We start from the raw sequence: 15522 nt of genomic DNA, 5'->3' as shown, positions 1-15522 counted from the left end.
GCAGAGACCTCAGCTTTGACCAAGGGGAGACTCAGCTAGCCCTGAATAGAGCCAGACAGCCAAAGGAGAATGGTAAGAACGTTCTGGCACGCCACTGTGCTGACACACCAGAACATGATAAAGTACCCTGAATACTAAGAGCAGACCAAGCATAACCTCTCTTTCTTTTGAGGGTTCTGGACAGAATGGAGGATTCCATAGCACTCAAAGCGTATCACGGAGGAGGGCAGGTCTCCGGCTCTTACAGGTATTTGGGACTGCCACTTAATAAGGGCTGGTGGACCACAGGCTTGCCGTGTAGCCCAGCTTTTACTAGTCCCCTGGGGTAGCGTGGAGCAAGCTGTGACCATCCATTGCTCTAACCCGGCTCTTGTTCATTGGCCTTTCACTCATTTATCTTTGAGATCCCCTCAACGTCTCCTCCAAAAGTACTGGGTGACATCTTTCTTTTGAAAAGTGAAACTGAAAAAAAAAAATCAATGTCCATGCCATGGACTTAGGTCTTGACTCTTGAGCAGCACCGCCCAATAGAACTTTCTGTGGTGACGGAAATGCTCTATAGCTGTGCTGTCCAATATGGTAGCCACTAATCGCAGGAGGACTGAGCATTTGAAATGCGGCTGGCTAATGCGACCGAGGAACTGAGTTTTAAATTTTATTTAATTTTAATCCGCTTAAGTGTAAATAGACACATGTGGCTAGTGGCTACAGTACGGGAGGGCGCGGCTCTAGAGAATTAAGTAACAGGGAATGAGAACACATCCTGGCCTTGGGAGATGAGGGATCAAGAAGACACAGATCTCCTATCGTCCTCGGTGCCAGCCAAGGCAGGGCTGCTGATGCCGGGCCCCATTCCTGCCTGGAAGCCTCGAGGCTCCCGCTGGCTGTGTCCCAGTGCAGCCCCCTCTTCCTGCCTGCTGGGCAGTCAGGGTCACATTTACCTCTTTCTCTGCCTCTTTAAGTTCAGCTTCTTTCTCTTTGACTCTCTGGACAAACATCTGTCTCATCTCCTCTTCTTTTTTCTGGAGCTCCCCCAGGAACTCATTCCTTTTGGCCTCATAGGTCTCCTGTAAGCTGCGAATATGGTCAGGTTAATTCCCTTGCCTTTGGAATGACTCCTAGTCAATGAAAACTGGCCCCAGTGATCCTCCCCGGGTCCCCCGATCCCCCCTTTCCCCAATTCTGGGAGAGGTGCCAAAACAGAACCACAAAGCTGCAGGCAGCCGGCCTGGCATGTGACAGCAGGGTCACGGGCTGCTTGCGGGGGCTGGGGCAGCCCTGGGGAACTGACAAGATACTTGGAACTGGAAGTGACTCAGAGCATCTGTTTCTCCGCCCTGGTTATATAGATGAAGAGAGAGGGCCAGACAGGTGAGGTGATTTGCTCAAGACCACATGGCTAGATAGAGGCGAGCCAGGGACCAGAAGCTGGGTCTCTTGTCTCTTAATCTGGGTCCTTCCTCTGCACCGGGCTCCCAGGTCCTGGCTCTGAAACTGACCACATTAGTGAATTATTTCAAAAAACACCCGGTGAGACTCCATTGTGTGCTGGACACAGGACTAAGCGACACTCTGCTAGTCATTCAACATCTAGAGCCAACAGCCACTAGGCCCGCCATCAAGGAACTCATGGTCTACTGGGAGATGCCCAGGCCAAGTCTCCACACCCCCAGCCTCAGTTTTAAAGCAACAGGGGTCAGCCTAGTGACGAAGAGGAGGAATATTGCTCCGAAGAGGGCGGCAGGTGGAAGGGCACATGTGGAGAGAGGATGATGTACTTGGGGAGCTACGCATAGTCCAACCTGGCCAGAGAACGCGGTGGAAGCTGTGGAGTAGAGGGAGGCGAGGTTCCCGAGTCTGGCAAAAGAGAGTGGGTTCTGGATGTCGTATTACCCACTTGGTCATTTATCCACTGCAGGGTTTCAAGCAGGAGGACTGACTTCATGCAATTTGAAATGAGAAAGACCACCCAAGGCTGTTGCGCGAAGGACAGACTTCCCAACAATCCAAGTAAGAAATGATGGGATCGCTCAGTCCCACAAGAAAGCCGGAAAAAAGAAAGAGATCTCACCATTTGCCACGATATGGGTGGAGCTGGGGGCGGGTGTGAGGCCAAGCGAAAGAAGCCAGCCAGAGAAAGACAAATGCCACGTGATTTCATATGTGCAATTTAAGAAGCAAGACAAACGAAGCAAGAGAAAGGAGAGACAAACAAACAAACAAACCAGACTCTTAAATACAGAGAATAAACCGCGAGTGGTTGCTGGGAGCGGGGGTGGCTGAGGGATGGAGGAAATAGAATAAAAAAGAAACGATGGGATCTGAATGTTAAGGGCTGGTAGGGATGGAGGATTTGGGGGGAACTTAAGGAACAGTGAGGGAAGCAGAACGCCTAGGACTTGGAAAGACTTAAAGTAATTGGGGTGCTTGGGCTCGGGCAACCCGGTGGACGGTGGACCCATGAAGTGCAGCAGGGAACACTGGGAAAGGGGTGTGTTTATGAGGGAAAAAGATGAACTGAAGCTTAGACAGCTGCATTTGGAGGCACGTCCTCCATGGGACGGACATCTGAGTGAGAATATCTGGTCACCAGTTGGAGCAATGGGTTTGGAGCTCCGAAGTACGATTTTGGCGGGGGACTCATCCCTTTCTAGGCGTAAGTAGGACTGATCGTAGAAAGAACCTGCCACCAGGAGAACACAGAGCGACACAAGCAGAGGCCCTAGGAAGGACCCCTGGGGCACACCAACATTTAAAGGAGTAAGCTGAGGACAAGGAGCCTGCCCGTATGGGCCAGAAGGAGCGGCGAGAGAGAGAAGGACCCGACCCAGCCAGGCCAGTGCGAGAAAAGCCAAAGGCAGAGAGAATTTCAGGAAAGAGGCAGTGGGGAGGAATATCGAAGGACGCATTGAAATAAGAAAAGATGGGAACCAGACGCCCCATCATAACTGGCCATGAGCATGTGATTGTTGGCCTCGGAGGGAGGCATTTCGGAGGCGCAGTGGGGGCAAAAGCCAGTAAATACAAACCACTCTTCCTCTTTCCCACCAGAGCCAAACTTCTTGAAAGGGCAGGGGGTGGCGAGGGGGAGGAGTTAAGGGGGTGTTTCTTCAGGATGAGCATGTCTGCATGCAATGTGGAAAGGAGCCCGGGCAGAGGGCGAAGACTCGGGTAACAGGTGTTCAGGATGGAGTGGGAGGAGGGGAGTGGACTAGAGAGGAGCAGGCAGACCCACACCTCCTCCTCCACAGATGCAGATTAAAGCTGTGGGAGAGGGACGCCGGCGGGCTCAGTCGGTTAAGCGTCTGCCTTCGGCTCAGGTGGTGATCCCAGGGTCCTGGGATGGAGCCCCGCATCGGACTCCCTGCCCGGTGGGGAGCCTGCTTCTCCCTCTGCCTCTGCCCCTTCCCCTCCCCCTGCTCGTGCTGGCTCTCTCCCTCTCTCTCTCTGACAAATAAATAAATAAGTCTTAAAAAAAAAAAAAAACAAATAAAGCTGTGGGAGGGGAAGGAGAGAGAAAACTGAGGGAGGGCCCACCAGAGAGGTGAGCACAACTTCCTCCATCCCCAGGAGCTCTGGCAGCCCCTGTCCCTGAAGGGGAGCGAGTCCCCCCTTCTGGAACCAGGCCTCCCTGCAGAACTGGCCACACTCTGCCCGCAGAGGCCAGCTTTGTCCTGGGAACAGACACTATGGGATCTCAGGGGCCCTCTGAAAGCCTTCTTGGCCCACAAGCGTCCCCCTCACTTCCTCAATGAGGCCCAACACTTCCTGAGAGGAGACTGAGCTATAAGAAAGGACACACATGGTGATTTCAAGAGTGGGGCTTATGTCCTGCGTCATGCAGACAGAGCGACGACGATACTTGGCCTCTGGCTCCTGTCGGCATAGTAAACTGCTTTCGACAACATTCCTCTTGTCTGAAAGCATCTCCGATTCTGATTTGGGAAGTATGTCAAGGATTATTAACATGCCGCGGTCGAAACAAAACTTGCCCCTGAACGCAGACACTCAAGGCAGCGCCTGAAGAGCGTGAAGGTCACCGGCACGTGCGCAATGACTGCTACCCGGTCCCGTCATCTGGGCTTGACGAGGGGAAGGAGGGGCAGCCGGGGTCTGAAGAAGAAAGCGGGCCAGCGGACAGGCACGGCTGCCAGGTTGTGGGACGAAGCCTCGGCTCAGGGGTCCCCTCCGGCACAGCGGACGGCAGCCGGCACGCGCAGGTGTGTGTGTGGCTGTGGGTGTGCGGCAGGGAGCCCGGGGCCCTCGCTGGTCCTCCCCGGCCCAGCGCTCACCGAGCCCGCCCTGCCACCGCGGAGGGGGCGGCAAGTGCAAGGGGCAGGTGACAGCTCTGCGGCTCTAGGTCCCGGCCCCTGGGTCTCGCCTCCCCGTGGGAGCTGGCCCACGCAAGCCTTCCACAGTCATGGGCCGGGCCGGCCTGGCCAGAGGGGTACCTGAAGGGTTTGCTGTCGGGGTCGGTGTCCTTGAAGCCCATCTCCTCCAGCTTGCAGCGCCGGTAGAGCTCGTAGTGCCGGCTGTGGGTCTGCTCCCGGAGGTCCTCCATGTTCACCCGGATCAGCATCTCCCGCAGCTTCACGAAGTCGCAGTGGGCCTCGTTCTCGACTGCACGGCAGGGGAGGGGGGATTGAAAGCGCACTGAAAGGAAGGCCAGAAGCGGCGGAAAAGGACGAATCGAGAGGCCAGATGCCTCACGGCCACGTGGCCTTTCCACCTGTGTATCTGGAGCCTGCGAATTTGCCTCCTGATTCACTTTTCCATGGAAAACGCACGCGGAAACTTACAAGGCTGACAGTAACGGAAAACTGCAAGACCATAAAAAAAATCTAAGAAGACACTCGGGCGCACCTCAACCCAAATGCACCAGTCAGACCCTCCCCGGGAATGTTTATTTGCTCTGCACGACACTTAGGCTCATGGCAAATGCACATTCAGCCATCTGTCCTATAGACAGTTGTGGTATCTCTGCTCCCAGTATGGCATGAGGCACCGGGAATTCAGAAACGAAGCCATGGACTCTTGCCCTAAGGATCTTTTTTTAAATTTTTTATTGTTATGTTAATCACCATACATTACATCATTAGTTTCTGAGGTAGTGTTGCATGATTCATTGTTTGTGCATAACACCCAGTGCTCCACGCAGAACGTGCCCTCCCCAATACCCATCACCAGGCTAACCCATCTCCCCACCCCCCTCCCCTCTAGAACCCTCAGTTTGCTTCTCAGAGTCCATCGTCTCTCATGGTTCGTCTCCCCCTCCGACTTACTCCCCTTCATTCTTCCCCTCCCGCTATCATCTTCTTTTTTTTTTCTTAACATATATTGCATTATTTGTTTCAGAGGTACAGATCTGTGATTCAACAGTCTTGCACAATTCACAGCGCTCACCATAGCACATACCCTCCCCCATGTCTATCACCCAGCCAACCCCCTCCCTCCCACCACCCACCACTCCAGCAACCCTCGGTTTGTTTCCTGAGATTAAGAATTCCTCCTATCAGTGAGGTCACGTGACACATGTCTTTCTCTGATTGACTTATTTCGCTCAGCATAACACCCTCCAGTTCCATCCACGTTGTTGCAAATGGCAAGATCTCCTTCCTTTTGATGGCTGCATAAAGTTCCATTGTGTATATATACCACCTCTTCTTTATCCACTCATCTGTCGATGGACATCTTTCGCCCTAAGGATCTTACAGCGGAGTGGAAGAAGAGATGCAACTAGGCAAATATAATACAATGCAAAAATGACCAAAATGGAGGTCCATGCGGTACAAGCCCAGAAGAGGGGGGCCGAAGGTGCCCCAGCAGAGTGAAGGCTTCACCGGAGAGGCAACCCTTAAGATGACTCTTGAGGGAAGAATCAGAATTTATCAGGCAGATCAGGGAAGAGCCCACGCAAGGTCTCAATAAGGTTAGGCAAGGTTACGTGGCTAGCAAGTTGCGGTTGGGATTGAAATGCAGGCGAGTTAAAGAAGAGGCAAAGGCTCTGAGCAGGTGCCAAGACTCCAAAGAATAAAAGGGAAGAACGAGGACATCTATAGACGGCAGGGACCAAGAGGGCTGCGGACCAAGGTGTGGCTCGCCTGGATGGTAGGTCGTAGTTTCAACGGAGGTGTTTTTTAGAGGGTGGATAACGGCCTGACAGCAGCAATGATGACCAGGACAAAGTGGACCCCACTTTCTGGCCTGAATGCACAAGGCCCCCCACCCCCCCACCCCCCCGTCAAAAGGGTACGGCAAAGGTCTGCGTTTGGGGCCGTAGCCCAGAAGGACAGAAATAGAGACCAAATCATAGCAAAGTGCACTTCCGGTTGGAATACAAGGCTGTGTGCCTCCAGGCATGGCTCCCCTGGGTTGTGGTGAGGGTGTCTGGCCTGACCATGTGGGGACGGTGTGGTGTCCGAGATGATGAACTGGCCTAGTCACCCTAGGTTCTGTCTTCCAGGGCCCGGGAGAGGGGAGTGGGGGCAGGGAGGGGGTCTGGGATGACAGGGTGGGTCACAGTTGCAGCAGACTGCCTTGTGGCCATCAGAGTAACCTTTCCAAAGCTCAGATGGGCTCACATAACCCCTCTGCTTAAGACCCATTGCTTTGGGGCACCAGGCTGGCTCGTTGGAAGAGTATGCAACCCTTGATCTTGGGGTCATGAGTTTGAGTCCCTGTACAGTGGGTGTAGAGATTACTTAAATAAGTGAAACTTTTAAAAATTAAAAGAAAAAAGACCCATTGCCTTGGGAATAAAGCCCCTTGCTGCCATAGAACATAAGCTAATATCAAAAATCACATCAGTCAGGCAACTTCTCGGGACCAGCTCTTCCTCCAAGTCCAGACAGTGATCCCTGGTGGCTGGTCAGAAGGACTGCCTCCAAGGTCACTCGAACAGAACAGTGAACTCCAACTTATACAAAAAAAAACTTCAAAAACCCCTTTGTTGGTTAGGTGTGCACGATCTAAATTGGAGGAAGTCACTGGAACCACAAACTCATTCCCAGTTAAGACTATGGGTCCAGGAACCATTCACAAAACGTCCCTAGCAGAGCATCTCAGCCCCAGACGGCAGAGAAGACCAAAGCCTAGCCCAGCCCCGATAACCAGTCTTGTCCTACCTATGGAAAAATCCAGCGATCACTGGAGAGGCTCCAGCATGCCCGAAAGCATGCCAGCCTTGTATGTGAGGTGGACAACCTCCTACCCACTTCCCATTGTTTGCTGAGTGGCAGGGATGAGCATACGGTGAATCAGCCGCCCTCTCGCACACGGTGCCCCTCTAAGACCCAGCTTAGAGCTGAAGACTTGGAGGACCAGACGCCTCTTCTGCCCAGGCCTTGCTTTATCCACAGAACTGACTAGTTCCACGGGTAACTTACCACGGGTCGGACAGACCACAAAAGGAAGTTTCCTGAGTGTATATACATCTGTTTTGAAATTGTGTAATAATTATATATATATATACATATATATATACACAGAAATAAAGAAGAAAAAAATGAATACCAATGTATCTACAACCCCGTGAAATAGTACCAGCACCTTGTGTCTCTACCTGGTCTTGAAACAAGACTTAACCACTATCCTGACTTTGGGCTTTATCATTCTTCCTTTTACTTTATGGTTTCGCCACTTACGTATGAATTCCTAAAAAGATAGATCTTGTTCAGTGTTGTCTACTTTGGGAATTCACATCAACGGAATCATACGACATGTTTTCTTTGATTTATTGAGCCCAATGTTATGTTTCTGAGGTTCATTCCTGTACAAGTAACTATAATCCATTCATTTTCGCCACTGTCTAGTATCCCATTAGATGAACATTTTGCAATTCATCCGATCTATTTTTGATGGTTATCTGGGTTGTCTGCTACTCATCTGCTATATTCTTGTACATCTCCTGGTGCCCTGGGGCACCTGGGGCCAATACCCAGACTTTCTTGAGCATTCCTTCTTACCTGGCTCCAAAAACATTCGTTTTTGTTTTAGGAATGCTTTCGCCATTAGAGGCAAAGAGAGCTTGCTCACAGCAGAGAATCCAGGGGTGGGGCCAAAGCTGCTGGAAGCCCAAGGCAAATGAATACAGACCGGGGACAAGTTAGGGACTAGTCACACAGCGGCTGGAGACAGGGAAAGGGGCCCCCGTCTCCTGGAGACTCACTCACCCTGCACCGTGCCCCAAGGATACTGCCGCGCCTTCATCATCTTGTTGCCTATCTTCAGCTCCTCTGTGCTGCCGATGACAGCGAACGGCAGGTGCGCCTGGAACAAGGCAAACCGAGGCTCAGAGCAGAGCTCTGGGAGAAAGGCGCCGGCTCCAGGGCTTCGGGCCCATCACACTGCGGTAGTGGCCCTCCCTGTCGCCATCATCAAGAAGCATTTCTGAAGCTCTGAGCTGTGTGGGGCTAAGAGGCCCAGTCCAAGCTTCTGCTGTTCAGAAATTCTCAATGATGTGGCCGAACACACAGGGAACAGACGAAGATGGAAAATAAGCCGAATCACGAGCAGGTACCCAGATTAGCGCACTGTTCCCAGAATGCACAGGTGCTGAGGGCAGAAGCCTTTGGAAGGTGGGTGAGTGGGATGAGGGGGGCTACGTGTGGACAGAGAGGCTAAAGGATCGCTGCCCCCTCCCCCGAGTGCGAGAGCCCCGGGAGCTGGTACGTACTATAACCACACTGCTGACTGAGCTCTGCGCTCCTTGTTTTCATCCTTCCCTTGAAGCAAGAGCCCACGTGCAACTCTTGAGCCTAGAAGTCAAGTCCACAGGTATTTTCCCACATGCCCATAGCTGTGCTGGGTTGTTTTAAGTGCCGTAAGGGAGACAAAAGAGGCAGAAGGCACACACTCCCTCACCCTCTAGGAGCTTACAGTCTTATTAAGAGCACCAGAATTACATACCCGGAATGGGTGCTTGCAGGGTCATGGGGAGCTAGGCCTGGCTGATGAAGGTTTTGGGAATCAGAGAAAAGGCAACTGCCTGCAGCTGGTAGCGGGGAGCTTGGGAAAGGCTTCCAGCACCCTGTGACCCCTGGCCAAGTGGAACCCGTGAATAACTACTGTTTACAAACCAGGGGATCCTGGGGGAGGGGGGCTCTACCCAAAAGGTCTTTCCCCAGACAAGGGCAAGTCCACTGGAGCAAGCTTTCTTAGCCCGCCAGGAGAAACAGGCCTCCGTCACAGATACTTGGACTCATTTGCTGACTCATCTGTGCTACACGTATTTACTGAGCCCCTACCGTGTGCTAGGCATTAACAGTACAACATCGAAGAGGCTTGGAGCCTGCTCCTAGAGAGCACACGGTCTAGCAGGAGAGAAAGACACGCCGACAATAATATTGATTATAGGGGCGCCTGGGTGGCTCAGTTGTTAAGCGTCGGCCTTCAGCTCGGGTCATGATCCCGGGGTCCTGGGATCGAGCCCCGCATCGGGCTCCCTGCTCCGCAGGAGGCCTGCTTCTCCCTCTCCCACTCCCCCTGCTTGTGTTCCCTCTCTCGCTGTGTCTCTCTGTCAAATAAATAAGTAAAACCTTTTTAAAAAATAATAATAGTATCGATTATAAACAGAGGTCCAAGAGCCAGAGGGACAGAGGAGGGAGCAGCTCACTCCACAAAGTCAGAGCAGGCTTCACAGAGGAGGCGGCAGCAACTGCACCAACAGTTGGGGTAGCTATCGAACAGACATGAGCTGCAGCGGCAGCCTACGTGGCTCGCTGACTCTTTCCAACAGCACAGTGAGTTAGGTATTCTTATCCCCATTTTATAGACAAGGAAACTGAGGTCCAGTTGCCAGCGGGCACACAGCAGTGAGGGCCAGAGCTAGGGATGGAACCCAGGTCTCTCTGGCTTCAAAGCCCGCCACCGGGCTGCCACGCCCACGCAGCGGGTCCGAGCAGCCGATGGGGTGAGCGCTCTAAACCCCGGGGGTGATCCGCTTGCACAAGGCCAGATGATAAGAAGCCGTTCGATTCTGGCAAACCTACAGCGAATGTCTTTTGTTTGCCTGATCTGCGCGCTGATGTCACAGCCAATCCTTCTTCTCCATTCTCTTTAGCACCTGCCCCCCCAGAATGTTCTTCAGAGTGGAAAACCACAGGACTTAATCGGGAGCTCAGCTCCAGGACACCCGCAAGTCCCCCGAGGCGCTTGGTCATCCCCCTGAGGTGGCTCTCGCATCACCCTCTGTTAGCCGCTCTCAGAGCATCACCTCAGCAACCCCCTCCACCCCTTCCCACTCGGCTCACTGTGCCTGAAGCGAGGACACAGGAAAGAGGAGGTTATGGGTATATGGAGGGTGGGCCGGGCTGGCCACCGGAAATGTTGCATCGGTCCTAGGAGGGGACTGAACGTGAGGGTCTTTGGGCGTGCGACACACGGGGCATGAGGGCCAGAGCCTCCCTGACCCCTGCCAGCCGGCTTTGTCGGAGGGACATCCCTCGGGCACGGTTCATTCCCACTCAGGACCCCAAGACACGTGGGGAACCTCAAATCCAGCCCCAAGCGCTTTCTGGGAAAATGCTGCCCCTCCTGCCGAGACCCAAGACTTCAGCCACGTGACACAAAAGAGCCAGAGGGCAGCGATGGCAGAGGGCTAGACTGAGGGACGAGGTGAGAAAGAGAACCTTCGGGGGCATCCCCGGCTCTCAGCTGAAAGTGATGGAGGAGGGTGTGTGACGTGACCGGGGACTTCTCTGGGCTCAAGAGGAAAGGAGGAAAAAAACCCAAGAAGAGAATAAAGGCATTAAAAAAACAAAACAAAACCGTTTTGTCTTTCCTTGGGCCTGTTAGATTTATCCCCACAAGCTAGTTAGGATGACAGGGTCACTCGCTTCCCCTCTTCCTCACCGCGCTGTCATTCTGTCCCTGCCTGCAGTAAGGCACAGCCCCCCCCCCAACCCCGGGCTCCCGAGACCTCCTGGCACACGCTTGGCACCTGGCATCAAAGTGTGTTCAGGTAAGCATCGGCGAGCGGAATTTTTCTGGGTGCTGCCGAGCAGCTCTGGTTGGCTTCTCACGATAGCCCTACGGGGCGGTTCTCATTCACCCCATTCACCATCTGGGGGAAACGACTAGCCCAGGTCCCTAACTCCTGGGCCCAAATCTTGCCAGGGAACAGTAAGGCCACCGTGCTTTAGCTGCCGGGCCCTTCCAGCCACCTGCAGCCACCGGCGCTCAGCCTCGTGGCTAAATGGCAAAAAGCCGTCTCGAGGTGTCATGCAAAAACGGCAGCTCATTACACTGTGAAGCGGGAGTGACAGTCATTTTGGGCAGGATATCATGGGGCCGGGCTTCAGCCCTCGTTCCGCTGCTCTCGAGAGACGGGTGGCTTTGATGACCAGGAGAGAGTCGAGCAGAGCAGGGAGATGGTACACCCTCCAAGCAACCACACTCCTGGGGGTGACACTTTGCAGGTGTGGGCCCAGGGAGGAGACTCTGATGGCGGCAGGACAGCGCTGTCCCTGAAACACGGGCAGATGTGCCCCCCGACGTCAGATGTCCAGTCTCCGAAAACTCCAAAAGACACTCTCAAGCCTCCTTTTGGGAGTCTGTTCTCAGATTCACTACCTTTCCTGTCTTGTGTCTACCTTAAATTCGCCTCAGTATAGGGGCGCCTGGGTGGCTCAGTTGGTTAAGCGACTGCCTTCGGCTCAGGTCATGATCTCAGGGTCCTGGGATCGAGCCCCGAGTCGGGCTCCTTGCTCAGCAGGGAGTCTGCTTCTCTCTCTCCCTCTGCCCTTCTACTCTGCCCGCTTGTGCTCTAAAATCTTTTTTTTTAAATAAATAAAATCTTTTAAAAACTCCCTCAGTATATTTTAAAGTGTTGGATGATCCAGTTGGCACGAATTAGTCTATTCCAGTTCCAGAACATCCATTATAGTTGGGAGGCTGGATGACCGTTCTCCTCAGCCTGGTGAAATAGAGACGGTCAGCACCGTTTATTCCTTGCCTGATAATAACCCGATTGGGAGTGGCTTCCTCCCAACATAGCAATCTTTAGAATTAGAGTCTACAACCTTGAGAGTTATCATCAGAGCATGGGTTGAAGAAGCATGCGACAAGACCGCTCACTCCCTTCTCGCCAGCACACTTTGGACGGTTGGAAGAAATGACCCAGAACCTCCTCCCAGCCAAAACAGCGTGACTGAGAACCTCTGCTTTACAGCACGAGAAGTTTCCAGCCCAGAGGCTGAGCGTACCTTAGGTTCAAGCAGGAGGGCACAGCTGAGCTGAGAGCAGAGCCCAAAATGACTGTCACTCCCGATTCACAGTGTAATGAGCTATCGTTTTTGGATGACACCTCGAGATGGCTGAGAACTCTTTCTCCTTTTTATTCTTAGCAAAGCAAACCACAAGCCCCAAAGCTACCTGGTCATGTAGGGAACCCAAGTTTGAAGGTATCTATGGGGCCCAGTGCTCTGAGGTGACTAAGCGCTTCCAGACATCGTGCCAGGGACACCACATGACACTTCTCTCTAGGTTCCCTTTTTTCTTTTTTTAAAGGACTTTATTTATTTGAGAGAGAATGAGTGAGAGACAGGAGAGAAAGCACGAAAGGGGGTAGAGTCAGAGGGAGAAGCAGACTCCCCACTGAGCGGGGAGCCCCGATGTGGGACTCAATCCCGGGACTCCGGGATCATGACCCGAGCTGAAGGCAGACGCCTAACCAACTGAGCCACCCAGGCGCCCCAAGGTTCCCATTTTTCTGCAGGCTAGGCACCCTTTCAGGTTTTCTCATCATGGCAGAGTCTGGTTTCCATCAAAATGCCCTGACTGCTTGAGAGGATAAGGGCTCATCTTTCTGTTCCCCCTTTTTTCACACTCATGATGGGTCAGAGAGTCTAGGACGCCAGCCACCCCAAGCCATGTAGCCTTACTCTTAGGCCAGACTGGTCAAAGATGATGAGGGACTTCTAATAACGAACACATCTCGGGTGTACCGATGGGTGGCAAGGCGGACGGAGACAATGACTTGCAGCCCCGCCATGCTAATTTGTTGGCCAGATTCTAGGAGGTAGGAGCTGATACCATAATGATAATTCAGGGGCGGCGGCAGCTGGAAAGTTTTCTAAAAATGGCTTTCATTACCAGCCTTTCCTGAGTTTGGCTATACCCGGGCATTATGTCATTAGGAAAAACTGATGCCTCTCAACAGAGAGAGAGAAAAAAATCTGTTCTCAAAGCAGAAGCTTTCCAAAAGCTATTAGCTGTCTCCTTGAAATCACAACATTGAAGATTTCGCAGCAACAGCATCAACATGTTGTAAAGAAGCATGAGATGTTTGACTCCCCGCCTTGCTCATCACTCATTCCTCTAGTTGCGGCGGGGAGTGAGAGAGGAGAGGAGAGATGGCAAGTTGGGGTGGTTTTTTTTTTTTATTCACACTGAATAAAGCAAAGTATCACCCTGAAACTGAAAAATAACATTTCTCTAGTCACCAGAAAAATCAGAGGCTATATGTCATTTGTCCCCCTGGGGGTAGAGGGCTCAATGATCTGAGCACATATTATCCTGGAGTCTCAGAAGCCAGCCAACTTTTTCTGCTGTGGTTGTCATGGCATTGTTTTGGTCAGAGAGGAAGACTGTTTGCCTTTCTGGCAGGCCCAGGGGGACTGGATTAGACCGAAGCAGCATCAAAGAGGAGGGTGGAAGGAGAGGTCTGAATCCCCGGCTCCAGCCTCTTCCTGAGGTTGGCCTTCCCCTCCCTCAGTCTCTGGCTATTAATCTCTGTGTCTCTGAGGCTTTGAGGCAGCCAACACTAAGGGAAAGGAGCTGTTTGGGTTCTGGATTCTTTCTCACAAACACCCAAAATCCTGATGATGGAGAGTTGACCGCACTAAAACGGATGGTGATGTTCGACGACTAGTTTGTAAAGTAATAATAATAAAAACAGGGGCGTCTGGGCGGCTCAGTCGTTAAGCGTCTGCCTTCAGCTCAGGTCATGATCCCAGGGTCCTGGGATCGAGCCCCGCATCGGGCTCCCTGCTCAGTGGGGAGCCTGCTTCTCCCTCTCCCTCTGCCTGCCGTTCCTTCCTGCTCATGCTCTCTCGCTCGCTCGCAAAAAATAAATAAAATCTTAAAAAAAAGAAAAATAATAAAAAGGAACAGCAAATGGTCAGAAAGTTGAAACCCTGTGCCCCAACTCACGTTCATAGTTCCATTGATCTCTGCCACTGACTCATCATCTGTAGGGAATTGGTAGATCTGGACCCCATTGCTGACAAGTTCACTGGTGATTTTGATTTTGAACTTTGTTAGTTCACTCTTCGAAATGGCATCTGATTTGGCAATGATGGGGATGATGTTCACCTGGGGAAGGGAGGAGAAAAGCGGGATCATTGTTGGTAATCTGCAACTGCTAGCAGCATGGCAGAGGACTTCCACCAGCTCAACCCGACGGCCCGGGACTGGCCACCTCTGTAGCTAAATCACAATATAATAAATGACAATGGGTGCCGCTTACTGAGCTCTGGGTACTGGACTAAGTGCTTTACATGGATTAACACAATTAATCCTGACAACACCTCTCTCAGTTTACCAATGAGAAATTAGTGCACAGAGAGGCTAAGTAACTTGTCCAGGGCCACAGAGCAGGTAAGTAGCAGAACTGGGATCCAGATCTAAGTTTAGCCTTCTTCCTAAATCCAGAGTCTTAACCAGCTCAGCTCCAAACGGATGAGCTGTGTGATATCTTAACATTGAGATCACTGCTTGGGTGATTCCAGGCAGAAAAAGGACAGTTAGGAATCTGTGGTTGACAAGGAGGGGAGGCGGCCACTCCTTGTTAACAGTAAATTGTCCCAACCTATCCGGTGCAGGCTCGCCCCGGTGTGTTAGGGACCCACCCCCATGGGCCATGGCAGGGAAGGGAGGCAGGGCAGAGCTCAGTGAAGGTGCTCACCTGGCCCCCTTTCTGGCAGCACACTTATGAACCAACCCGGCTGGATAAAGAAGACCCTTGCAGTTACCAGCGTGATCCGAGACTTCATGCAAAAAGGAGTTACACTACCTGAGTTTCGCGATTAATTTCTGCACAAAGCAAGCAGGTATATATGCCCAATTTCCGACAGCAGGACAAAGGCCTAACGCTACCCCGAAGTTCAATCCCCGTGAACCCTACTCCTTGAAATGACTTCAAGGAGAGACAGGGCTTTTGCGGCGGGCAGGTAAAGAATTGTGACACGCACGTGCCTTCGTGAGGCAGAGCACACCTAAGCTCAGGTTCACATGGCGGGCAGAGGCGTTGCTGCCAGCAGACTCCTGTGGGGCATCATCCATAGTGCTTGGGCCCCGGAAGGAGCTCTGCACTTGGAGGCCGAAGTCTGCCTGCTCTACACTTTGCCTGAGGAGTACCTGTAAAGGTGGCCTCCGGTTTCACGCGCCAGGTCAAAGAAACATTGGACCCTGCAGGTACCTTCCTTGAAGTCTTCGCGGGAGGGGGCAGGGTCAAAGCCTTTGCCAAGATGGAAGAGTAGACAAAGCCAATTCTCCTTGTCACTTTTCCCTGTGTTCCCACGG

General features: G+C 52.5%; 1 protein-coding gene across 4 annotated transcripts in view; it reads right to left on the bottom strand.

Moving 5' to 3' along the window:
- Positions 1-15522, bottom strand: part of SEPTIN6 (septin 6) — a 65946-nt gene that overhangs the window by 10597 nt on the left and 39827 nt on the right. For all 4 annotated transcript variants that reach the window (XM_028087773.2, XM_028087774.2, XM_028087775.2 and 1 more), the window contains exons 5-8: positions 14152-14313; positions 8172-8268; positions 4452-4620; positions 942-1074 (exon numbers count right to left, since the gene is read on the bottom strand). In XM_028087773.2, coding sequence (XP_027943574.1) covers positions 942-1074; positions 4452-4620; positions 8172-8268; positions 14152-14313 — 561 coding nt within the window. The remainder of the gene's footprint in view (positions 1-941; positions 1075-4451; positions 4621-8171; positions 8269-14151; positions 14314-15522) is intronic.

The sequence above is a fragment of the Eumetopias jubatus genome, unplaced genomic scaffold (assembly GCF_037043125.1).
Source record: "Eumetopias jubatus isolate StellerSeaLion01/CBP00866 unplaced genomic scaffold, mEumJub1_p1.0 scaffold_11, whole genome shotgun sequence".
Lineage (NCBI taxonomy): Eukaryota > Metazoa > Chordata > Mammalia > Carnivora > Otariidae > Eumetopias > Eumetopias jubatus.
The sequence above is the reverse complement of the archived record's forward strand: the minus strand, read 5'-3'. Positions and strand labels throughout refer to the sequence as shown.